Source organism: Felis catus, chromosome A3 (assembly GCF_018350175.1).
Source record: "Felis catus isolate Fca126 chromosome A3, F.catus_Fca126_mat1.0, whole genome shotgun sequence".
Classification (NCBI taxonomy): Eukaryota; Metazoa; Chordata; class Mammalia; order Carnivora; family Felidae; genus Felis; species Felis catus.
Window position 1 is genome coordinate 12,573,548 of NC_058370.1, and position 26,043 is coordinate 12,599,590.

At 42.6% G+C, this 26,043-nt stretch overlaps 1 protein-coding gene across 2 annotated transcripts in view; it reads right to left on the minus strand.

The window, feature by feature from the left end:
- Positions 1–1,433: 1,433 nt before the first annotated feature.
- ARFGEF2 (ADP ribosylation factor guanine nucleotide exchange factor 2) overlaps positions 1,434–26,043 on the minus strand; it is a 103,760-nt gene continuing 79,150 nt past the window's right edge. For both annotated transcript variants that reach the window (XM_045053511.1, XM_023251133.2), the window contains exons 29-39: positions 24,767–24,897; positions 24,496–24,625; positions 21,315–21,450; positions 19,154–19,292; positions 18,991–19,045; positions 17,414–17,528; positions 14,998–15,128; positions 10,550–10,718; positions 9,518–9,656; positions 5,690–5,807; positions 1,434–5,124 (exon numbers count right to left, since the gene is read on the minus strand). In XM_045053511.1, coding sequence (XP_044909446.1) covers positions 4,948–5,124; positions 5,690–5,807; positions 9,518–9,656; positions 10,550–10,718; positions 14,998–15,128; positions 17,414–17,528; positions 18,991–19,045; positions 19,154–19,292; positions 21,315–21,450; positions 24,496–24,625; positions 24,767–24,897 — 1,440 coding nt within the window. In that variant the 3' untranslated portion in view covers positions 1,434–4,947. The remainder of the gene's footprint in view (positions 5,125–5,689; positions 5,808–9,517; positions 9,657–10,549; positions 10,719–14,997; positions 15,129–17,413; positions 17,529–18,990; positions 19,046–19,153; positions 19,293–21,314; positions 21,451–24,495; positions 24,626–24,766; positions 24,898–26,043) is intronic.

A 26,043-nucleotide genomic window follows, 5' to 3' on the forward strand; every position in this document is an offset into this window, starting at 1 on the left:
CCACCCAGGTGCCCCGAGCATCCAGCTCTTGATTTCGACTCGGGTCATGATCTCACGGTTCATTAGACTGAGCCCCGCATTGGGATTCCCTCTCTCTAAATAAATAAATAAATAAATAAATAAATAAGTAAACATGAAAACAAAAACAAAAACAAAACCTCTAGGGAACCACTCTGGTCCTTTGAAAAAGAAAACGTACTTTTGCCTCAAACATGTTCCAGTCTGTTGGCACGGTTACAAATGCAACATAATGCTGAAATTACCTTTCAAAATGCTTAAATAAGTAGCACTTTAAATAAATAAAGTGGAGTTGGCCCTTCCTCAACCAGTGACCTCAGCACGCCCTCCTTTCTAAACTGGGTAAGCAGAAGTGACTTTTTAAAATAAGGCCAAAGAAAGCTGAAAGGGTCTGCCACAGATGGACTTTTGGGTTTACACCACCACGCCGAGGAAACCCTGTTAGACTGAGTCGATTTAGTTCAGGGTTTTTCAACCTTAGCACCAGTTAGACCTTGAGGCTGGTATTTATTTAAAGTTTATTTGAGAGAGAGAGAGAGAGCCCTTGGGGATGGTAATTCCTTGTGGTGGGGGTTGGTTAGCAGCATCCTACCCACCTCTCTCCTGCTGCGACAAGCCAAAATGTCTCCAGCCATTGCCAAGTGTCTCGAGTGCCTCTTGGGGACAGAACTGAAAACTAGTGATTGGCAGCAGGTTGAAAACAACTGCTCTAGATAAAACCCAGGCACCATCTGCTGTGGAGAGATAATGACGCTTTGGAAACCTTTTCCTTTTGTTCTTTACTGGAAGCACCTGAAATGTAGGACCACAGAGAGTCGCAGTTTTACTCCAATCAATTAATAAAGATGCAAAAGTATTAGTCGATTTCAGGGGAATATTTTAAGTGCAATAGTCATTTACAATTTTAGAATATTTCAGAAAGAATATTCTGAATTCAGAAGCACTAAAGCCAAGCCATGTCCTCCTATGTTGGCAACCTCTGTGAACCTTAGAATTGTATCCCACTCCGTGCCCAAGTTGGCTACCCTGTGAGTCTTCCTTTGTAATCTTGCCCCTCAACGGCAGCAAGAGGAGACTTCTGTCTTCTCTTGGGAACCCACTGTTCAAACTAATGAGTTAAAGCGAATTCAAGAGATAAATAAGAATCTTCTCATGACTGGATTTTCCCCTCTTTCATGGGGAGGGAAGGAGTAAGAAGAGAACCTTACTTAAAATAATTAAAACCCACTGTTAATATGTTCCATTAAAAATTATTTTTGTTAATTACTGAGGCCAAATTTTACCACCAATTGAGAACTACATGCTTACAGCTGCCATAATTACAAATGAACCCAAAACTATAGCTTGATATATATAAATATATATATTTATATAAATTGATATATTTATATAAATTACTATATTAAAAACAGCTCTATTTTTTAAAACTTTATTGATTTATCACCTGATTAAAGCATGGGATTTTAACAGTATTATACATAATATTTTTACATAGAAAACTTTACATAGCATTTCATATTATATAATTCGGCTTATTCTTTCAAAAATGTATACATCCATTGGGCAAGGAATGCTTTTCATTAAATTACCAATATTAAATGCACTTAATCATCATGTATAGATTAAACAAAAGTAGCTATTAACTAACTTTTTAGGCATTTTAAGGAGGTAAAACACATTTTTGCACATAAAGAAACATTTGATGCAAATATGAAGATAAAATTTTTTAAAAATTAGAACACTGAGAAGAACTACACCTTTGATGAGTGTCTTTGAGAGCAAGGATTTCCAGATATAATCATTCTTTTAAATATTCAGCTTTGGTTTCTTTGTTTCTCAAACTACAAAGCTGCCGATAGCAAAACTCCAGGATTTCACAGGAGTTCAAGCTATTTCTACTTTAACAGAAATGGTAAAACAGAACTCAGAAAACGTGGTACTGAGGATCTAGCTTCTGTCTCAGCCAATATCCGTTTGCATCGTAACAGCAGACATCTGAATGGGGTGCTCATACTTGGATCTGTCAGCAGGTTCCTTCAAGAACTGTGACGGCTACGAAATGTATAGCCATAATGACAAAAGAACAACAAAAAGGTTTAGGTTTGTTTTTTGTTTTTTTTGCATGTTGTACAAAAGTCATCTGTCAGAGGAAAAGGTTGTGTTTTTATTATCATACAATTTCCATAATGTAGTTCTTTGGTTGTACGTGACGAGTAACAGGGAAAAGGTGTATTTGACTCTCAAGATGCAGATTAGGAATCAAATTTCCCATCCACCGTTTGTTGTTACGATGCCAGAGCTGGTGATTGCCCTAAAGGACAATGAAGAGAAAACAAAATTGCTCAAAGTAGCAGTATTATAACAAACAAAACTTCTCTAGAGACCCAGCACATATAATCAATACTTAAAGCATTCTGAGAAAGAAATAAGGCCTTGGAAATGCTCCATCTTCTCTAACTTTGTGAACGGCGTCCTGGCCCGGTGCTGCAGAGTTATACGCGCTCTTTTCACTAGTGTTTGAGTGGCACAAGCCACGTTTACCATGAGATAGAACAGACTGATTCACAAAATAGAATTTAGGCTGAATGGCTTATTAGTAGAGGTAAGGAATTCCTCTGTATGTCACGGGCCCCCTACGAGAAAAGCTACCCCAAATGGTTTTACATCCCTGTTTTCAAAAGGTCCGTGCTGGTACAATTCAAATGCCTCATTCAGAGAATCCAATCTTTTAAAAGACAAAAGTTTAAAAGAACTCCAAGGCTGAGTGTTTCAGCATGTAACAAAATACGCTCAAACATTTCCTGCTCTGCAAAAGGAGGCAAAAATGACTGGTGATGCAGTCAGAGATGATGAAGAAAATGTCACACGGGAACCCCAGAAGGAAAGGAAAAGTCTCCAGTCGGGAACGCGGCGATGTGGTACAGAAAACAGAAGTACGAAGGGACACGCGAGTTCCTGTGTGTACTTTTAGTACAAAGGCGGATGATGGCACGGACTTGTTGAGGCTGTGACGGGCTACAGTACCAGGGATGGGTCTAGAACACAGGTTCCGTGCTGCGGCGTAAAGATGTCATGGATTTCAGGACAGGTAAGTCAAAGGTGCTAATATTTTCCATTCACAGTAAGATACTCTCCCACGGTCCCTTCCTCCTAAATTATACAGCTCCTCTTCTCTAATGTATGTGAATAACATAAAAACCTAAACCTGCTCTTTTTTTCTTTGGTAGAGAAATTAAAATACTTTGGGGGAAAGAAAAAAAAAAAGTACTGCTGGCCCAAACCAGACATTTCTCAAGGCTGTTACAAACAAAAAACGTTGAAGAAACCGGTCTCTTAGTAAACAAAAGCACCAGAAATCCTTCTCTATAAAGAAAACATAGCTGATTTTAGATAGTTTCCCAACTTGCTAACTTCTAAGGCACCAGAGTTGACATCAATACAACCCAATTTACAGGACAAGAGGGCATAGGTAGAAGTCTGAATGTTTTAATGACTCTGTGTAACGCTTTTTCTAATGCTGAGTGCGGCTTGTGGTGAGCACTGGATGAGGGGGCAGAGTGAAGCGTGTGTCCTCTTTCTCGCTGACTCAGAATAAATTCAGCTTCCAAACAGACTGCTTGCAGGCGTCAGGCCCTGCCTGTGTACTGCAAACCTTTACAGAAGCTGCCGCGTCAGGACTCCGTTCTAACTGCGGTGAGGGGTACTGCGACTTCACCAACACAGGGAGGACCCCCAGAGTCCACCCTTCCCAAAGAACGCAGCCCCTGAGCTCAAGTTGACGGGAGCACTTGGGCACGGGCCATCTCCTGCCGCGGTCACAGTTCAGCTGTGCTGGCCCCACAACAGCACAGGCCTACTCCGGGTCAACGACTCAAGGTTCACAGATGACCCCTGTCACGCACAGCCACCGTCCCTCTCGAGGGCCCTTTAACGGGGACTGTGCACAGCAGGGACGCTAACAATTGGTACACGCGCTGTTCTGAGGTAAAAATAAAAGGTTTACTCAAATATAAATTAACTCTGTTAAATTACTACTTCATTTTTGTTACTACTTCATAGATTAGGTTTCAATGTGTGAGATGGACAATGCATTCTGGAAATTTTAATACCCATCCACAAATACTTATTTCAAAGGAAGGCTAATCATCTTCATTACATTTTTTACTTTTTCCTACAGACGTTTTCTCCCCAAGTTACTCAAAAAGGGAGAGCCAGGAGGCACTACCTGTTTTTGTTTTTTAACCTTGCAAGCTCTTACTTCTAACTTAATTACTAAACTCTGCTGTCAATGAAATTTTCAATAATATCTTTTCATAAAGTAATTTAAAAATCACTCAGACGTTAACAGAACAGAAAAAAAAAAAAGCAACAACCCTTTTCCCCACTAACTTTCTCCAAACTAATTTAACTACAGCTGACTCACAACTGACAAAAACACTCAAAATTCTCCAACACGCTCAAACAACAACAAAAAATCCAGCATATTTTAGGTGGCACTTAGCCGTTACAACAAGAAATTTTATTAACATACTCTCTAATAATCACAAACCTATACAGCTATGTTCAGTGTTTTCAAGGAGAGCAACTTCCTCGGACAAAACACGGACAGCCAATCGTGGGACTCTGCTAGGAAATGACCACATGTGCAGTGACAGGTTTGACAGTTTAATCAGTAAAATGGAATGACGGAGAGGAAACAGACTCCCCACCTACTGTGTTAACTGGGTATGCAACACTTTAATGAAACGGCACAACGTCTTAGTCAGGGACCGATGGGGCCAGCGCAGTGGCCGGCTTCCCCCAGGCCGTTCTGAGCTCCCAGAGGCCGACTCCTCGTTTCTAAGATCTGACCCTTCACGAGATGTGCCAGGCAGAGGTGGCATGGTGAGCGTTCTGCACAGCTGCAGCAGTGGCCCGCCGGGGCCGGGGCTACCACACTGGTGACAGTGTCCCCGGTAGCTGTGACGGCTCTTCTGGAATCCAGATCTTATACACAACGCCTATCCGCAGGAAGAACTTGCGCAGGACTGCTCGGAGCTCAGGGATGAGGTCAAACTGCATAATTTCACACAAGTAGGGGTAGTACATAGAAGCGTGTGCTTTAAACTTGAGGTGGGAGAGAAGGAGAGAGAGAATTAGACAGGGAGCTATTTTTTCTGGCACTACTTTGCCAAGAGTATTCATCTCACCCTGGAACTTCTTGCAAGATTCTGGTGGTTTTTCTTGCTATTAAAAAGTTGATGTGAGAAATTTGCAAATTAGAATGTCTCTTAATTACATTTAACTCCAAACACAAATTCTTTGGGGGACAGCTTTGCTGCCGAAGTCAACTTTCATTTTAGCAAAGCAGATTCCCAGCTCTGAACCACTGCTTCACAATCGCCACCCTCTCTTCCAACACAGCCGCACTGATAATCACTGCCGCTGTTTAACAGCCGCATGGACGGTCTCAACATCAGCCTTTCTCAACTGGGCTTCTTGGAGAGAAAGAGCCCCAATGGGCCACAGCATCACTGTCTGTCATGAATTAACTTTTCTCCAATGCATCTAGAATGGTGCTAGTTATGCAACCATCCTTAGAAGAATTGAGAAAAACAGTCTTGAAATTCTGAGTAAAATGCCAACCCAAACCTATGTCCTAGTGGAGACATTAGAGTTTCCTGGTTTATACCTTGTCATCGTTTATTTTGAGGGTTTTTGTTAGAAGTAACAACAGAAGACTTGTCCAGGCCTCCCGATGGCTTTCCGAATTCACGGTGATGAAATAGGCAAGGGCCTCACTGCACACGCTAGAAGAGTCGGAAACAGGGAGGCACATCAAACCCAAGATTAACCTCGGGGCGCCTGGGTGGCTCAGTCGGTTAAGCATCCGGCTTAAGCCCAGGTCATGATCTCACGGTTGGTGGGTTTGAGCCCCATGTGGGGCTCTGTGCAGCTCAGAGCCTGGAGCCTGCTTCAGATTCTGTGTCTCCCTCTCTCTCCGCCCCTCCTCTACTCACACTCTCTTTCTCTCTCAAAAATAAATAAACATTAAAAAAAATTTTTTAAAAACCCACAAGATTAACCTCTCACATTTTACTAGAGATTTTTTTTTTTTTAATTTTAGAGACAGCATGTGAGTGGGGAAGAGGGGCAGAGGGAGGGAGAGAGGAAGCGGGGGTGGGGGGATAGAGAAGGGGAGAGGGAGAGGGAGAGGGAGAGGGAGAGGGAGAGGGAGAGGGAGAGGGAGAGGGAGAGGGAGAGGGAGAGGGAGAGGGAGAGGGAGAGGGAGAGGGAGAGGGAGAGGGAGAGAGAAAATGAATGAATGAATGAATGAATGAATGAATGAATGAATATCTTAAGCAGATTCCATGCTCAGCACAGAGCCTGATGCCAGGCTCCATCCAACGACCCTGGGATCATGACCTGAGCAGAAATCAAGAGTCAGACGCCCAACCGACTGAGCCACCCAGGTGCCCCATGTAGTGGAAAACTCTTCATTCTGGCAATGAGTATTTATTTGCTGGGCACTTGCTCTGGCTTCTGGCTATGCCATCTTGGGCAAAGCTATAAAACAGGGATAAATAACTGTACCCAACTCAAGGGACTGTGGTAAAGATTAAATGAGACTGGTGTGTTGAATGTTAGCATAGCTCAGGGCCTGCTCAGAGAAGAGGGCCCAATCAGCATTTGTGCACAATGAACATAGAGCCTATCATCCACAGCTGGCTACACACTGCCTTTCTCTTCTCCTGTCACATACAATTGCTTTTTTTTTTTTTTTTAATGTTTGTTTATTTTTGACAGAGAGGGAGCACAAGCAGGGGAGGGGCAAAGAGAGAGGGAGACACAGAATCTGAAGCAGGCTTCAGGCTCCGAGCGGTCAGCATAGAGCCCAACAGCGGGCTCGAGCCCATGAACCATGAGATCATGACCTGAGCTAAAGTTGGACGCTTAACTGACTGAGCCACCCAGGTACCCCACTACTTTTTTTTTTTTTTTAAGTAATCTCTACCCCCAACACGTGGCTTGAACTTGCAACCACGAGATCAAAAGTAGCATGCTCTACCAACTGAGCCAGCTAGGTGCCCCACAAATGCTACTTTTATTTAACTTTTTGGTTATTATTTCTTTCAGTTTATTTTTGAGGGGGCGGGGCGGAGAGAGAATCCCAAGCAGGCTCTGCACTGTCAGTGCAGAACCCAACATGGAGCTCAGTCCCATGAACTGTGAGATCATGACCTGAGCTGAAATCAAGAGCCAGAGGCTTAACCAACTGATCCAGTCAGGTGTGCTACAAGTGCTACTTTCAAAACACATGTTATGCTGGGGTGCCTGGCTGGCTCAGCTGGTGGAGCATGTGACTCAAACTTGTGAGTTCAAGCCCCACACTAGAGGTAGAGAGCCTACTTAAAAAAAATGTTATGCTAGAAATTGCAAATTTATCTCCTTTACAGAAACTTTATGAGACTATGTAGATAATTATCCTCTGAGCTTGATTTAAGTTAATATGAACTACTGGTGTCTCTATAATTAATTATGATGAACGAAAAGTGCAAAAAAATTATAAAGGAGAAAAAAATACCTGTAATTCCATCATCCTAAGGGACATATATCAAAATATTGTCCTATTTCCTTCTAGTCTTTTTGTCTGTGATATTTAAAAAACATTGCTGAAAAATCAGATCTATATGGTTTTACATCCTATTTTGTGGTGAAACTTGTATCATGAGCACATTCCCACATTCTGGAAAATTATTTTGTAAAACTTCATTTTCAATGCCTGCATAATATTCTACCACAGGATAGACTGTAATTTAGTTATCCATTCTACAGCTGAGCTGTTTTAAATTTCTTCTTATTTTCGTATTTTTAATTTTTAAAAAGTAATCTGTGCCTAACATGGGGACTCATGAGAGTGAACTCATGAGAGATTACTTTAAAATCTTAAAAGAAAAAAAAAAAAAAGTCTCATGCTTTACCAACTGAGCCAGCCAGGCACCCGATATTTCTTCTCTTTATAAGTAAGCCTGCAGTGAAGAGTTCTTTGTGGGAATCCTGGTTCCTATTTCTAACAAAATTTCTTTTTTTAAAAAAATTGTTTTGTAAGTAATCTCCATGCCCAAAGTGGGGCTCGAACTCACAACCCTGAGATCATGAGTCGCACGCTCTATAGACTGAGCCAGTCAGGCACCCCTCTAAGACATTTTAGATTCCATGACAGTGGAATTACTGTGCCAAAGAAAGGCACTGAACATTTTCACATTCCTGATTTTAATGCCACCTGCTTTCTAGAAAAATCCCCTCACTGTACACTCCTCCTAGCAGTGCAGGAGAATACACATCCTATCGTGGTTGCCAGCACCACAAGCTAATGATCTGAAATCATAAAGGAGTGAAAAGGGGGCGCAGACATGGTGTCTTGCTCACAAGATGCTGGGTGGCGAACGTCTACTTTTCTAATTTTTTTAATGTTTTACTTATTTTGAGACAGAGACAGAACATGAGCAGGGGACGGGCAGAGAGAGAGAGACACAGAATCTGAAGCAGGCTCCAGGCCCTGAGCCGTCAGCACAGAGCCTGATGCGGGGCTTGAAGTCACGAACCGTGAGATCATGACCTGAGCCGAAGCCAGACACTTAACCAACTGAGCCACCCAGGCGCCCCTCAAACGTCTACTTTTCTGTCTGGGACTCTCAATGCCACCCCCCATCTCCTCAAGGCTGCGTTTCTGCATAATCTAAGTCAGGACACCCTGGTATCCACAGGATTCCAACACATGCTTCTTGGGAAGAAGGAAGGGTGGGAGGTTTAAGTGGACATTGCCCTAAAGAGGACTTAGTCAGGACTTCACTCCGGACCTGCTGACTCGGAGTACTTTGTACTGCCCATGTTTTTGTGCCTTAAGAAATTTATGAATGAGGGACACCTGGTAGCTTAGTCGGTTGAGCGTTTGACTCTTGATTTCAGCTCAGGTAATGATCCCAGGGTTGTGGGATTGAGCCCCACGCTGAATGGGGAGCCTGCTTAAGATTCTCACTCTCTCTCTCTCTCTCTCTCTCTCTCTCTCTCTCTCTCTGTCTCTCTCTCTCTCGCCCCCTCTCAACCTATAAATGAAAGAAATGAGGCCCCACCCTCCTCAGGGCATTAAGAAAAGTGAAGTAGAAGTGTCAGCAAAGGGGCACCTGGGTGGCTCAGTCGGTTGAGCATCCGACTTCAGCTCAGGTCATGATCTTAAGGTTCATGAGTTCAAGCTCTACAACAGGCTCGCTGCTGTCAGCACAGAGCCTGCTTCAGATCCTCCGTCCTCCCCTCTCTGCCCCTTCCCTGCCTGCACTCTCTCAAATAAAACGTTAAAAAAAAAAAAGCATCAGCAAGTAGAAAACACAAAAAAAGAAAAGCAGTTTGTGAGGGTGTCAGCATGTATATGTTTTTTCTTATTCTTTTCAATTCAGAGTATTATTGTGATGCAGTTTGTGTTTTACAGATAAGACATTTAATCAGGAACCAATCTTCTTACGTTAAAAGTCGCTGCTGGATTTCATCCCAGGAATCCCTGCGGTTCTCGTCAACATACATCCGAAACAGGATCCTCAAACAACAGGCCAGGCTGCTGGTTTCTTGCTTTAGAAGATTGGGTTTAGATTTGCCTTTAAAACCTAGAGATTAGACAGTCAGATAAACAGTGCACACTTCTAGGATAAGACTGAGAAGTCATGCGGGAACCTAATCTAGTTACCTTAGGGAAAGAACACTGAAACATCTCACCTTCTTTTTAACTGAAGTCTAGCTGACATATAACATTACTCTTAAACACATTTTCTTAAACAAAGCAGTACCAGTCAGCCACAGAGATACGTAAACAACTCTCACAAGCAAAGCCTTATTACAGGCAAAGGCATAAAATACCTAGATCTGTTAAAGTCATAAAGGAAAACAGTATTATAAAACTGTGGATTAAAATAAGCATTTGGGAAGAAAATGAATGGTTACCCAGTAACAGTAACAATACAAAAATTATATAAAGTCTCACTTTTGTACAAAGTTCACAAAATGAGACTCTCACTGGCACCATGCATGCATACCTATCTACATATAAATGTACCTATATAAATCTGTGTATGTATCTATATGTATCTCTGTATCACCTCCAGAGTTTATGTATTTATTTTTGGAGGTGGGAAGGAGAACCCCTAAAAGCCTCAGAAAATGTCTGAATGCTTTTCTGTTTCTCCTAGACCACCACAATTTTTGATACAAAAATATTTAACTACATAATTTTACCTTGATTTGCTAGATCAGTTCCAGTCTCTATGAATTCACTTTTCCACCAGATACTTACTGAAAATCCCCCGTGTGCCAGGCAGTATTCCTGGAATTCCTGGTACCGGGATGGAATGTACCCAGCATTCCTTCTTTTTCCCTCAAGCATGAAAATTATCTGCCAAGTTATTCCAGCTAAGTGTACAAGTATCAGGAGTTTCCCAAGGGCTTCCATGTTTTAGGGTGGTGACCAGTGTGGCCACCTGTCCCATCTGCTGTGTGGCCTTACCTGCTCGCCACAGGACAGTCCGTTGCTCGTAATTGGAGTTGAAGGCCTTTGAGAACGAATGGGACTCCTGCAAGCAGTCCAGCAGCTTGAAGAGGTGCTGGGAAGACATGCACTTATACATGCCCTGGTCCTCTGTCTCTATGTGGATATCTGCATCCAGCGTGTCTTGCTAGAGAGGGAAGGGTGGGAGAGCTAAGTGAGGGTGGTTTTGGACACCATGACATCACATCGAGGCAGTCATTACTCGCCACAAGTCATACACACACTTCATTCCTCACCACCCTGAATGTCTCCCCTTTACACTCTGTTCACCGGCAGGGGCAGGGGCAGGGGGGAGAATTACGCCGAGCTCTTGCGTGACGTCAGGCTTTGCTGGCCCGAGTGTCCGTTCTGTCGGTACTGCCTTCATTGCACGAACACAAGTACTTCTCCAGTTATTTCACAATAGGACTGCACGGTCCTCTACTTATCAAAGAAACAATTTTTTAAAGACTTTATTTTTTTTTTTATTTTTTTTTCAACATTTTTTATTTATTTTTGGGACAGAGAGAAACAGAGCATGAACCGGGGAGGGGCAGAGAGAGAGGGAGACACAGCATCGGAAACAGGCGCCCAGAGCCTGACGCGGGGCTCGAACTCACGGACCGCGAGATCGTGACCCGGCTGAAGTCGGACGCTTAACCGACTGCGCCACCCAGGCGCCCCTAAAGACTTTATTTTTAAGTAATATCTATACCCAACGTGGGGATCAAACTCACAAGCCTGAGATCAAGAGTCGCACGTCCCTCGGACTGAACCAGCCAGGCGCTCCTCCTCTTTTATTTTTATTTTATTTTTTTATTTTTTTTTAATGTTTATTTATTTTTGAGAGAGACAGAAACAGAATGCGAGTGGGTTAGGGACAGAGAGAGAGGGAGACACAGAAGCAAAAGCAGGCTCCAGGCTCTGAGCTGTCAGCACAGAGCCTGACGTGGGGCTTGAACTCACGAGCTGTGAGATCATGACTTCAACCGAAGCTGGACGCTCCACTGACTGAGCCACCCAGGTGCCCCTATTTTATTTGTATTTTATAATGAGATTGGAACATGAGAAAGTCAAACTGTACTGTATGTCATAGAAGGTGTGAGTCTCAAACCACACTTATTGAAAGACCGAAACTGGGGGGCCTGGCTGGCTCAATCAGTTGAGCATCCAACCCTTGGTTTTGACCCAGATCTTGATCTCATGGTTCAGGGGTTCGAGCCCCATGTTGGGCTGTCCACTGATGGTACAGAGCCTGCTTGGGATTCTCTCTGCCCCCCCCCCCCCCCCCCCCCGCCCCACTCACGTGCTTTCTCTCAAAATAAAATAAACTTAACAGCAACAACAAAGAAACTGCTAAGTGAAGCCTGAGTGGCATCTTTAGCTTCAACTTTGTTTACAAATATGAAGGGAAAAAAACATAAAAATAGGTACAAAATGCTAGACATTTTTATCAAACATGTTGCCTAAAATGTGAGACATAATTAGGGATTTTATATTTGTTGAGCATTCTAAGAATAGAATGGATCTATCCTTCTTATAAGCCGGAGGTTAATGAAAAATGGAGTTGGCCATGTTTCCTAAATTGATCTATGAATTCAATGCAATCCTTATCAAAATCCCAGATTACTACCTTTTATTTATTTTTTTAATTTTTTTTAACGTTTGTTTATTTCTGAGACAGAGAGAGACAGAGCATGAGTGGGGGAGGGGCAGAGAGAGAGGGAGACACAGAATCCGAAGCAAGCTCCAGGCTCTGAGCTGTCAGCACAGAGCCCGACGCAGGGCTTGAACTCACAAACCGTGAGATCATGACCTGAGCTGGAGTCGGTTGCTCAACCGACTGAGCCACCCAGGCGCCCCAGATTACTACCTTTTAGAAATTGACAAGCTGATCCTAAATTCATGTGGAAACACAACTGACACAGAATAGCCAAAACAATGTTGAAAAAAGAAATGCAAAGTTAGAAGACTCACACTTTGATTTCATTCAAGACAGTGTGGTGGTATTGGTATAAAGATGGACATACAAGTCAGTGGAACAGAACTGAGAACCCAGAAATAAGTCCTTATATTTAGGATTAAGTGATTTCCAACATGCATGCCAGAACAATTCACTGGGGAGAAAACAGTCTTTACAATAAATGGTGCTGGGACAACTGGGGATGTCCACGTGTTAAAAAAAAAAAAAAAAAAAGATGATCTCCTATTTCCCATTATACACAAAAATGAACTAAAAAATGGATCAAACACCTACATGTAAAAGCTAAAATTATAAAACTCTTAAAAGAAACCGTGGGCCTAATCTTTGTGACCTTGAATCAGACCGTGCTTTCTCAGATATAACACTAAAAGTACAAGGACTCAAGTAAAAATAGTAATTCAGAACTTCATTAAAATTAAGTTTTGGTGCTTCAAAGGCCACCATCAAGAAACTGAAAAGACAATGCACAGAATGGGAGAAAATAGTTGTATCTGATTAAGTGGCTAGTATCCAGAATATATAAAAACTCATATAATTCAATGGCCGAAAGATAAATACTCCAATTTAAAAGTGGGTACGTGATTTGAAAAGACATCTCCCCAAAAATACAAATGAGCCAATCAACACAGAAGATAGCTGTTCAAGGTCATTAGTCACTAGGGGAATGGGAATCCAAATCACAATGAGATACCACTTCACACTCACTGGGATGGCTGTGATAATTACAAAAAAAAAGAAAAAAGAAAAAGAAAGAAAAAAGAACAATAACAACCATTGATGAGGATGTGGAAAATTAGAGCCTTCATCAATTGCTGATGGTAGGGTAAAATAGTCCAGCTGTTTTAGAAAACGGTCTGGCGCTTCCTCAGAAAGGTAGGCATAGAGTTATGGTGTCACCTGGAAATTCCACTCCTAGGTACAAGCTCAAGAGAATTAAAAACATGTCCACATAAAAACTCATATACAAATGTTCACAGCACTGTTATTCACAATAGCCAGGCAATGGAAACAATCCAAATGTCCATCGACTGATGAAAGGATAAATAAAATGTGGAACAGCTGTACAATGGAATATTATAGACATATATATATGCGCGTACACACCCATCTGTATATATATAACAACGTGGATGTCACATGCTACAACACGGATGAACTCGGGGAACGTTATGCTAAGTGAAGGAAGCTGGACACAAAAGCTCATGTATTATAGGACTCTATTAATATGAAATATGCAGATTAGGTAAACCCATAGAGCCAGACAGTAGATTAGTGGCTACCAAGGGCTGGGACGAAGAGAGAAGGGGGACTGACTGCTAATGGTTAGGGCATTCCCTTTTGTGGTGACAAAAATATTCTGGAATTAGATAGGGGTGATGTTTGTACAACTTTGTGAATATTCCAAAACAGTGAACTGTACATTTAAAAAATAAAAACCAGGGGTGCCAGGGTGGCTCGGTCGGGAAAGAGTCTGACTCTTGACTTTGGCTCAGGTCATGATCTCATGCTTTGTGAGTTTGAGCCCCACATCGGGCTCTGCACTGACAGCGTGGAGCCTGCTTGGGATTCTCTCTCTCCCTCTGTCTGTGTCCCTGTGCCACTTGCTCTCTCTGTCTCTCTCTCTCTGTCTCTCTCTCTCTCTCTCTCTCTAACAAACAAAAAGGAGGATAGCCTTTGGGCTGGATCTAGCCCACAGATATATTCTGTTCATCGGTAATTATATTACTTAATAAACAGGAGATTTCCTATATGAAAAAAATCTCAATCTGGCTCCTGTTGAAAAACTGGGAGCCTGTCGTGACTTGACCCATCTGTTAGCAACACACCGCTGGGTTGGGAGGCAGCTGCGGCTCTGGCGGGGCTGGAGGTGCCTGGTCTCTCTGCCCCCGGTCTCACCTAGGCTGAGTAGGCATTCACAGGATGTTAGTCCCAGAACCACGTAAGTTTACAACCTATGGTGTAATGTTATGGTTTAACTTTTGGACACCCAACCCTCCGTCGCCAAGAACAACAGGTTGTACATACAAGACAAAAAAGTAAACTTTCTAAAGGAAAAAGTGGTATCTTCACCCATATATTTTTCTCTCTCGGTTACTTATGGTTAAACCATACAACAATTATGTGAAACAGGCCTGTGATTAACAACACTCTTTTTCGAAGCACCGGGGAGGGTGGGATCTGAGCAGTGGCATGCTGGTAGACCGGCTCTCTGGGAAATTAAAAAAAAAAAAAAAAAAAAAAAGAAAGTTCTGATTTTTAGGGTTTGCTGATTTCTGTGGTATAAATATTCTCATCGTGGCCAATTTCAAGCTACCAATATGCCGTGACTGATCACAGGGCTGGGGAGAGATGAGCACAATCTACGAGCTGGCTCCAGCACACCACTGCATCTGAGCAACCTCTCCAGGGGCAAGTTCGTCTTCCTCGAGGCTCGTCCTATTACCTGGGCAGCAACCATGTGTTCTGCATCTTCTTTTTTGCTTGTTGCAGGATAGAACACGATGTTGTCAATGGTCTGTATCAATTCCAGCTGGACCACACACTTGATGAGGAGGCTGGCAAACAGTTTCTGATCTATATTAGATGATAAAGATTAACCCTAATAATGATTCAGCCAGTGTTGAGTAAGTAATAACCGAGCTCCTTCTACATGCCAGGCACAGTCCTTGATGCTGTGGCACAACAATGAATAAGCTGGACAAAAATCCCTGCTTCCACGGCAGAGACAGAAAATAAACAAGATGTTTAAGTCTAAGGCACATGTCGACCTATGTCAAATGACGATGACAAAGGTAGGGATGGGGACAAGGTAGGGATGTCATCAGGATGGGGCTTCAAGTTTAAACAAGCTGGTCAGGAAAGCTCTCTCCGAGAATGTGATACTTGAGCAAAGACCTGAAGGGGAGGAGTCAGCTACGCAGGGCCCACGTCTTCTGACAAGCTTCTCTGCCACCTGCAGCTACTGACTAGACTCTAGCTAACATCTCCTCCCTCCATCTTTGTCTTCTCACTCCCTGGGCTCAGTGGTGGTCCATGTCAGGCACTTCAGAGGTGTGGGTTGATTTGACTATAATAAAAGTAGAGATTCCTCATTCAACTTATTGTTATAGAATCAGGAAGTTGAAAACATTAAATAAAGCATTTAGTGATGTCAAATGAGGTTAGGTCATTCTCAAGTTTTGGAAAGTGACTAAAATTGTCTTTCTGTATGTCTGTCTGTCTATCAATTTTCTATGCGGAATCAGTTTAATTAAAGAGGAATATGGTGGAGTTGCAAAACATGTACATTTGACTCATGCCAATTCAGTAACATCAGCCTGGACCAAAAATTAAAAAGAAGAGAAACAACGCAAGTGCTGTGAGCCTGTACCTGCTGCCTACAGGGCAGGCTGAGATGGGAGACTGGAGGCACGTTCCCAGGAGGAAGGACAGGGGTCTCAAGGCCCAGGCACCTCTCAGAGTATAAACATCCTGCTGCACCAAGAGCGGTTCTAGTTAAAACGTGCCTCCTCCACACAAGCCAATCCTTTATCTGGAGCCAATGAGGCAGCACAGTTCATTCTCTCACTGGCTACTACAGAGAGACTGGCACGAGCTGCAGATATGGAGGAACATGGTAGCTTTTCAATGGATCCCAAGGGTGCTTCTGTTTTATGCCTTCAAAAAATAGCGGTGAGCACGTGTGGCTTTGCCTAATGCACTGGTTGAGAAGTTAACAGCGGTGTGAACACCTACAGCCTGGCATGTGGAGAAGAGGGTGGGGCTGCTATGAAGGAAAACAATATGGCCACAGCTTGAAAACAACTAGACCAGGAAACAGGACGGTTCCAGTTTCTCAGTCAGCCAGAAGTGCACTAGGTCCCAAGGATCCAAATGTCAACAGTACCTCCTCAAACGGTAGAGTACCAATTATGTGAGATCACATATTTGAAACACACAGTGCTGTGCCTGGTGCATAGGAACTGTCAGACCTGTTTTTTAAAATGACAGGCAGTAAAATAGATCACAAGAACACTGTGGGACAAACTGATAGAAGTCATCTGAAACTCTTATCCAGAAAAGGGATCTCTAACACATAAAAAGCTTCTCCAAACCAATAAAGACTAACAGCCAATATAAAATGAAGATTTGAACAGATCATGAAAAGATCTTAGACACATGAAAAACTGCTCATTTCACTCATAATTAGGAAACTGCAAATTAAAAATACTCCAAAGGTATGAAATATCACCTGTGTGTTCCTGAAGATCACGTAAACAGAAACAACATTAATGAGGTAAGAATCTAATCATCCGTCAAAATGGCAAGTGCACTTCACCCAGCAATCCCATTTTTAGGAATTTATTACACAGATAAACTCACAAATGACACACACATTAAGTGATTCAATGTTGTACTGTTCGTCACAAAAATTGGGAATAATATAAATGTCCATTAGTAGGAAACCCAATTAAGCAAACAATAGTACATCCACATCCTTGGATAACATAAATAGTATAAAAGAATGTGAAAGCTTTTAAGGTACTGATTTTGAATGATCTTAAGGATACACTAACTGAAAAAACAATGTATAGTATTCCCTAATTTGTATAAAAAGGACAGGAGAATTCATGTGTATGTGTGTACACGTACATATGTGTTTACGGATATGCATTTCTTATATATGGATAAAATGTCTTTGGAAACGTACAGAAGCTGGTGACACTGGCTGCCACAGGAAGGGACTGGCAGACTGAGGCACAGGGTGGAAGGAAGGCTTATCGTGTTTATCCTCTTGTACTTTGCAAATATTTAAATTGCATAAGTGTGTTACCTATTTAAAATAAATAAATGAAAACAATTAGAAAAAGTAGCCTTACTTGCATATGGTCTACCTTTCCAGCTGTCATCGGTCGGGTTAGAGAGTTGACTCTGGCCTCTCTCAGAGGCATTTCTATCTATGCTGCTCAGAGACTGGCGGTCCAGGTCTACATCCTAAAAGTAAGCCAGAGAGAAATACAATGTTCACTTTATCCACAATTGAGTACCTGGGCAGAGATGTGCCCGGCTTAACACTGGGGCTGGCCCAACTTGACGGTAAGTGCCTTGCTTAGACTGAAGTAAAATGATATTCCATGCTGGACTGCACAGGAGACATTATAAATTTCACTTATTTCTCCCTCCCACTAAAATTTCACGTTTTCTTGGGGTGCCGGGGTGGCTCAGTCGGTTAAGCGTCTGACTTTGCCTCAGGTCACGATCTCACGGTTTGTGAGTCTGAGCCCCGCATCGGGCTCTGTACTGACAGCTCAGAGCCTGGGACCTGCTTCGGATTCTGTGTCTCCTCCTCTTCTCCCCTCCCCTGCTCACGTTCTGTCTCTTTCTCAAAAATAAACAAACATTAAAAAAAAAATTTTTTTTTAAATCTCGTATTTTCTTATTCTGACTTCGAAGGTATTTCTCTACATAGTATGATTTAACAATACATATGACCAATTAATGAGGACAAGCTCAAAAATACACCAGTGCCAAGAACTAGCTTTTTTAAAAGTTGACAGAAGACAAACAAAAAATGTTTAAATAGGGTGCTTCATTTTTTAAGTTGCTATATCCTAAATGCCACCCCTTTTTTAAAGTAGGCTCCAGGCCCAACGTGGGGCTCGAACTCATGATTCTGATATTAAGTGTCACATGCTCCACTGAGTCAGCCAGATGCCCTCCAAATGACTTTTAAAATCTAATGGCTTTACAGTTATTTGGGAATAGACGTTAATAATACAAACCCCGTATAAAGCAAAATATTGTAAAGTGAGACTTGAATTAGAACTTCTTGATGTGGCCTCACACAAAAAATAACGATCACTATTTCACTGGTGGTGGAAGAAAGCACTCTTTATTTAGGAGAGGAATAAATGAGGATAATTACATCAAAGTATTACTTCTAACAGGCAAACACCAGACCTGAGAGTCCAACAAGGGAGAATTCACTAAATATAATAATGTATAGCCACTGAAAAGGCTGCTCTCAAACAATATTTAAAAACATGGAAGACTGCTTACAAGTTGTTAGGTAAAACATTCTGTGCCAAGCGCGCCCGAATTTCAAACACGCGTGGGTTATACGTGTGCCGTCGCACAAAGTAAAAACTAGAAATGTGAACTGTGGCTTTTATTGGGTGAGGTGACTTATCTTCTGTACTTTCTAAAAAAAGGTGTTAATGAACATAGTTTTTAACTCTTTTTTTTTTTTTAAAGTAATCTCCATGCCCCAAGTGAGGCTCCAACTCACGACCCCAAGATCAAGAGCTGCACGCTCCACTGACTGAGCCAGCCAGGCACTCCTAAAGCTTATAGCCTTTTTTGCTCACTCCCCATCAGAAAAGCACAAACTCCTTGGGCTACTTAATTTTTTTACCTAATACGAGATCAGAGAAAAGATGACAACAAAAAACCCTACCAAGTGTTTCTCCGATGGATCTTCCTCCATCCCTACAGGTCTCCATGTCAGCAAACTGAAGGGAATGCAAGAGAAGGAAAATGATCAGTGTGAAAGGCAATGTGGAGCCTTAAGACATCTACTGAGCTCAGCAAGAATCAGCAACAATCACATCTGCACTCACACGTGTGGAATGGTTGTCTTGAAGATATCCAGCATACAACTGCATGTTTCATCCCAGACGTCGGGACTGAATTTCTCCCCATTGGATATCACTAAGTTTTCTAAGCAATTTGTACCTGAGCGAGCCAACTGCTCATTATCTGCAAAATAAAGCAACATCTATCATCAAACTTCCGCTGCTGGTTTGATTCCCACCAGGGCACTGATGCTTCGTCTTGCGAGGTGGGGACATGACAAAGGGTTTGCAGGCTCTTACTTAACGAAGCAATGATACAGTGTTAAAACTTTTGTTGTTGGGGGCGCCTGGGTGGCTCAGTCGGTTAAGCCTCCGACTTCAGCTCAGGTCACGATCTCATGGTCCGTGAATTCGAGCCCCGCGTCGGGCTCTGGGCTGATGGCTCAGAGCCTGGAGCCTGCTTCCGATTCTGTGTCTCCCTCTCTCTCTGCCCCTCCCCGTTCATGCTCTGTCTCTCTCTGTCTCAAAAATAAATAAACGTTAAAAAAAAAAAATTTATAAAAAAAAGAAAAACTTTTGTTGTTGGGGTGCCTGGGTGGCTCAGTCAGTTGAGCGTCCGACTTCAGCTCAGGTCATGATCTCACGGTCTGTGGCTTTGAGCTCTGTGCTGACAGCGCAGAGCCTGGAGCCTGCTTCAGATTCTGTCTCCCTCTCTCTCTGTCCCTCCCCCGCTCATGCTCTGCCTTTCTCTCTGTCAAAAATAAATAAAAATTAAAAAAAAATTTTTTTAAATAAAAAAAATAACTTGTTGTTAAACAGGCTATCAAGAGTTAAAATTACTTATCACAGCTTTACTGCTGGGGTGGAAAAAGGTCAGTTTGTTAATTAACTGGCTTCTTATGTGATCAATGATAGAAGACGGAAATATTAGATCAGTGTCTCTCAAAATTTAGTCACTCAAACATTGCACTTCCAGTTTTTGCCATACTGGTATTGATTGTTTTTTCACTTATTTTAAAACTGAGTCACTTTTTGAAAAACTTTGCGAAATTAAGCTTTGTCCTAAGCCAAAACTATCTACGGAATCCAGGACTAATGTGCTATGTAGGTATTCTTCCTAGGATGTACTAAAATCAACACATAAGTACTCAAACGAAAAATGTCCACTGATGAAGCTGTTGTTTATATTGACTCCCATAATATATTAAAAAAAAATGTTTATTTATTTTTGAGAGAGCAAGCAGGGGAGGGGCAGAGAGAGGGAGAGAGAGAGAATCCCAAGTAGGCTCACACTATCAGTGCAGAGCCCAACGAGGCCTTGAACTCAAGAACTCTGAGATAATGACCTGAGCCAAAATCAAGAGTCGAACACTTAATCAACTGAGCCATCCAGGTGCCCCTCCCACAGGACATTTTAAAAACATTACAGAAAATTTCAACTACGACAAAAGCAGAAACCATAGTATAATATAGAAAGGCACATCGTTTTTTAAAAATTTTTTTTAAATGTTTAATGTTTTTTTAATGTTTTATTTTTGAGAGAGACAGACACAGATTGTGAGCGGGGTTGGGGCAGAGAGAGAGGGAAACACAGAATCCGAAGCAGGCTCCGGGCTCTGAGCTGCCAGCACACAGCCTGACATGGGGCTCGAACTTGCCAACTACAAGATCATGACCTGAGCCAAAGTTGCGACGCTTAACCCACTGAGCCACCCAGGCACCCCTAAAGGCACTTCTTTTTAAATATAATAAAAACTACATCCATCTTTAAAAAATGCTTTAGGAGCACCTGGGTGGCTCAGTTGGTTAAGCATCCAACTTGGGTTCAGGTCATGATCTCACGGTTCGTGAGTTCAAGCCCCACGTCAGGCTCTGTGCTGACAGCTCAGAGCTTGGAGCCTGCTTTGGATTCTGTGTCTCCCTCTCTCTCTTTGCCCTTCCTTCACTCATGGGCGCTCTCTCCCTCCCTCTCTCTCTCTCTCTCTCAAAAATAAACATTAAAAAAAATTTTTTTTTAAATAACAAAAAATGCTTTATAACTGACTTGAGATTGTTTCTATGTTCTTATTAAATAAAAAAATACACATTTTCACTGATTATATATTGTACTCCTTGGCATTACATTCTTGCTTTCATATACTGAAATAACGAACCTCTCATCAAAAACTACGTCAAGAAGGATGACGCCTGGAGATGGAGAGAGTACCTTGTTTTACACACCACTGCAACTGTGCAAACACATCAGAAAGAAGAACTTCGTTCAGAGCTTCATAAAACTGGGTGAACACGTCACAAATAGCATAGAGTGCGTGATTGCACGTTGTCGTCATCCACTCGGATTTCTGAAAAACAACAAGGTAATGTTTAAAAGCTACTCTCTTTGTGGTGAGATGGGCCCACTCCTACCTCAGGGGAAAAACTGTTCTGCTGTGCAACCTGAAAGTACGTGTCTACAGTCAGTCTTTACAACGCTCACACCCACGGAGGCAGTCACGCTGCCCAAAGGAGTGGATCCTAAGGAAAGCAGTAAACATCTGTGGGTGAGGTCTTGTGAATAAAGATGTTTATGCCACACTGGCACTTACACACTGAAAATACATGTGAACAAATGCCCAAGAAGGTGGCAACTAAATTAAGTTTATACATATGTCAGGACATTAATAGTCATTCAAAGGGATACTGACCAAAGGCTTTAATGATTTGGAAAAAGTGAGTAGGAGATTGTGCTAAGTTATACCTTACACCCAAAATTTACCGCTGGTAATTTCATGGCACTATTTTAAGTATTCAGTGTATAGAGAGATTTAGAAAATCATCGAAAAGGGAAGAGTTGCTAATTGCAAAACAAGATTCCAGAAGTGGAAGCCATAAGGGAAAAAGACTGATGAATTTGGTTCCCTAAAAGCTAAAATTTTCTAAAATGAAAACAAAACGAGAATAACAAAGTGGGCAAAAGCATTTGCAATTTATGGAAGGATATGCTATGTTACTTATACACTAAAAAGCTCCTAAATCAATAGGAGAAAGATAACTAACCCAAAAGATTGGCTAAGGATGTGAAAAAGCAATTCATAAAAGAAAAAAACTGTGAATCAGCAATGTGAAAAAAAGTTTGCAACCTCACCAGCAATTACAAAACTTTGTCACTGTGATACTTATGGCCCATCAAATGAACAAAGATTAAAAAAAAGTATGGGGGCACCTGGGTGGCTCAGTCAGTTGAACATTCAGCTCTTGATTTCAGCTTAGGTCATAATCTCACAGTTCGTGAGATTGGGCCCCGAGTTGGGCACTGCGCTGACAGCATGGAGCCTTCTTGGGATTCCCTTTCTCCCTCTCTCTCTGCCCTTCCCCCCACATGTGCTCTCTCTCTCTCAAAAATAAACATTAAATGGGGCGCCTGGGTGGTGCAGTCGGTTAAGCGTCTGACTTCAGCCAGGTCACGATCTCGCGGTCCGTGAGTTCGAGCCCCGCGTCGGGCTCTGGGCTGATGGCTCGGAGCCTGGAGCCTGTTTCCGATTCTGTGTCTCCCTCTCTCTGCCCCTCCCCTGTTCGTGCTCTGTCTCTCTCTGTCCCAAAGATAAATAAATGTTGAAAAAAAATTAAAAAAAAAAAATAAACATTAAAAAAATTCATTAAGGTATGAAGAGTTGGAGGGGGTATGGAGAAACGGGAACTCTTGTGCACTGTTCAAATGTAAAAGGCTGTAAATTTATAAAGGTTGCGAATTTATTTGGAAGTAACTTGAAAGTACGTATCAAAAGCCTCAGTAATTTGTAAGCCCCAAACCTGATATACCACTTGTCCCAAGAGAAAAAAGAAAAAACAAGAACAAAGGTAGCAGCAAAGAATGTTCATTTCAGTGCTGCCTTCTTTCTAATGTTTATTTATTTACTTTCGAAAGAGAGAGAGAGAGAGCGGGTATGCGGGGAGGGGTGAAGAGAAAGGGAGAGAGGGAATCCCAAGCAGGCTCTGCACTATAGCTGACATGGAGATCAATCCCACAAACGCATGAGACCAGGACCTGAGCCAAAATCAAGAGTCAGGTGCTTAACTGACTGAGCCACCCCTGTGCCCCAACAGTTTGCAACTTTTAAAAACAGTATGGAAGAAGACTTAGGGTTGTGAAAAAACACTCAGGTATTAAACTGATAAAGCAATTTACGGTGTGTGGGCTGGGATCCCATTTTTGTAAAGAAGAAAACACACGAAGAATGTGAAGGTAGGTTAACGGTGGTTGCCTGTGGAAGCTGGAACAGTGGCTGTTCAAATGTTTTCTTTGCTTTTCTGTATTCTGATTTGTTTTACAAGGAAGAAAAATTTAAGTTATTTTAAAATAAGATTAGAAAGCTGAACTCTTATACTGTGACCTCAACCATACTTTAACCATGTAGAAGACAGAAATTTGCCAAAACATTAACTCTTATTTCTGAATGGTAAAATTGTGAGTCTTCTGCGTATTCTTTTCTTTTTTTAAGCTTATTTATCTTGAGAGAGAGAGAAGAGAGAGTGTGAGTGGGGGAGGGGCAGAGAGAGAATCCCAAGCAGGCTCCACACTGTCAACAGAGAGCCTGATGTGGGGCTCGATCTAATGAACCGTGAGATCATGACCCGAGCCGAAGTTGGATGCTTAACTAACTGAGGCACCCAGGCGCCCCTGAGTTTTCTATATATTCTCAATATTCCATACTAAACCTATGTTGCTTTTATACCAGGGGGAGGGAGAGAACGGTATTCCTAAAAGTGGTTAAGAAAGTGACTCTTTCCCTTCTAAAAGTCTTAGAATATCCTCTCCTCTTCCCTCTATCCTTGGGGGATAAATAACAATGACAACTAGAGGCATCAGATATCTTTTAAAAAAAAAAAAAGCCTAATAATTTGCCAACATCATCTCCAACTGTAACTTCATTAAAAACTTTTCTTTTTAAAGTTTTATTTTTAAGTAATCTCTATGCCAAATGTGGGGCTTGAACTCACAACTCCAAGATCAAGAATCCACATTCTTCTGACTGAACCAGCCAGGCACTCGTAAAAATGTTTTAAATGGGTTCTTTTAGGGACCAGAGACATCCCATTGTTTACTGACTGCTGAGAAGCTGATACGGACCAAAGAACAGACAGGAGCAGTGCCCTGTTGAACTGGTAGGTGTAATGCCCAAGGGCCAAGCAGGCCGGCCATGGTGACCTCTCTCCCCTTACCCTTCCTCAGATGGGGACAGTTTCTTAGCATTAGTTGCTTCTGGTATAAGAGTTCCAAGGATGGGGTTTTCATTTTGAAACACATCTCATGGGGATGATGACACAATCCTGCAGCAGACAAAGGCAGAGACTCCCCCACCCCCACGCCACCTAGCCACATCTAGGGCACCGTGTTAGTCATCACCTACCTCTGACTGCTGCTCAGGGAGTTTCATATTGTCAAAAATCCTGAACACGATTCTGAACAGGTCCTGCCACCAGTGCTTCTCAAAGGTGTGGCCATAGCTCTTCATGATCTCGAACATGACCGTGAGTCCTCTGGAGGAACAAAGCCAGGCACAGAGAGGGAATGGGTGAGGGGAAAAAGAGCAGAGAAGACGGTGGGAGAGCACGGGTCAACTAAGCCGGTGACCGAGGCTCATTCCATGACAGAAGGGGCACTGTCCGGGACATGGTTACCTTGTCCGAACATCCAGCTTGCATCTATTAATGATGCAGGAGAGCTCGAACAGGATGGGGAACCAGCCTCGGACCCAGACCCGGTCGCCAGGAGCCACATTCATGTCGTCACTTGTGTATTCTTGTAGCACCTACAAGGAGGGTCATCTCTCAGATGCAGGCCAAGCAAAGGAAGAAAGTCAAAGAGAACTACATGAAGCTCCAGGCCCCACACATCTTCCTCCCCTAAAAACATCCACTCAGCAAGGGTGGGACCGGGAATCCGGAGGAGGCAGACACAAGCCTCTCCCAAGAGCACACGAGCAGCTTCCACGTATGAAGCTCTGGACCTCTGTGGGTTTTAGAATAAGCTGAGTGGGCAGATCACGAGGGTCCTGCGGGTGGGAGGTGTTCCATTAAGAAAAGCACCAAAGGTCAGGGCACTTGGGTGGCTCAGTCGATTAAGCGTCTACCTCATGGTTCATGAATTTGAGCCCCGTGTTTGGCTCTCCGCTGTCAGCACAGAGCTTGCCTCAGATCCTCTGTCCCCCACTTCTCTCTGCCCCTCCCCTGCTTGGGCGCACACTCTGTCTCTCTCTTTCTCAAAAATAAACATTAAAAAAAAAAAAAAAGCATTAAAGGTCAAAAGGTATTCAAGATGATTCCGTACCTTAGGTCTTTCTGGAATATAACTGTAATACGCACTCCTTAAAACAATACCACCAGCAGCTCTTTATTGAGGGCTTGCATCAGGAACTGTGACAGTGCTTTATGTGCATTAACAATCCTCACGGTAACACCATGAGCCAGATACAAATAAATGTCCTACTTTACAGATGAGTTAACTGAGGCACCGGGATTATAAGTAAGCTGCCCAAGGTCATGCAGCTAGAAGCTGGCAGTCTTTCCCAGTCTGGGTGGGAAGCCCTACTCCCTGCCCCACCTCTGGGATTTTGAGCCTTTTGCTCTGGAACCATTCTCGAAGCAGTGCCGTCTGCTGCAATGGGATTTCTTTATCAGCTCAGCTTCTCCAACATTAGGCAATTTCTCTCTCTGTTTCAGTGAACTCTCCAGTACAATGGGGACATAATTCCCAATCTCATAGGTCTGACGTGGAGACTAAATAAGTCAATACGCAGAAAAGATCTGAAGAAGAGATCTGTATGAGCCATCATAGTTTAGATGTGCTTATTCTACTTAATGTCACTGTTTGAGATGGTCGTTTAACCAAGCAGGCTTCTTTGGAAAGGTGAGACATAACAGAATAAACTCGAACATTTCTGGGAGAAAACAAAAGA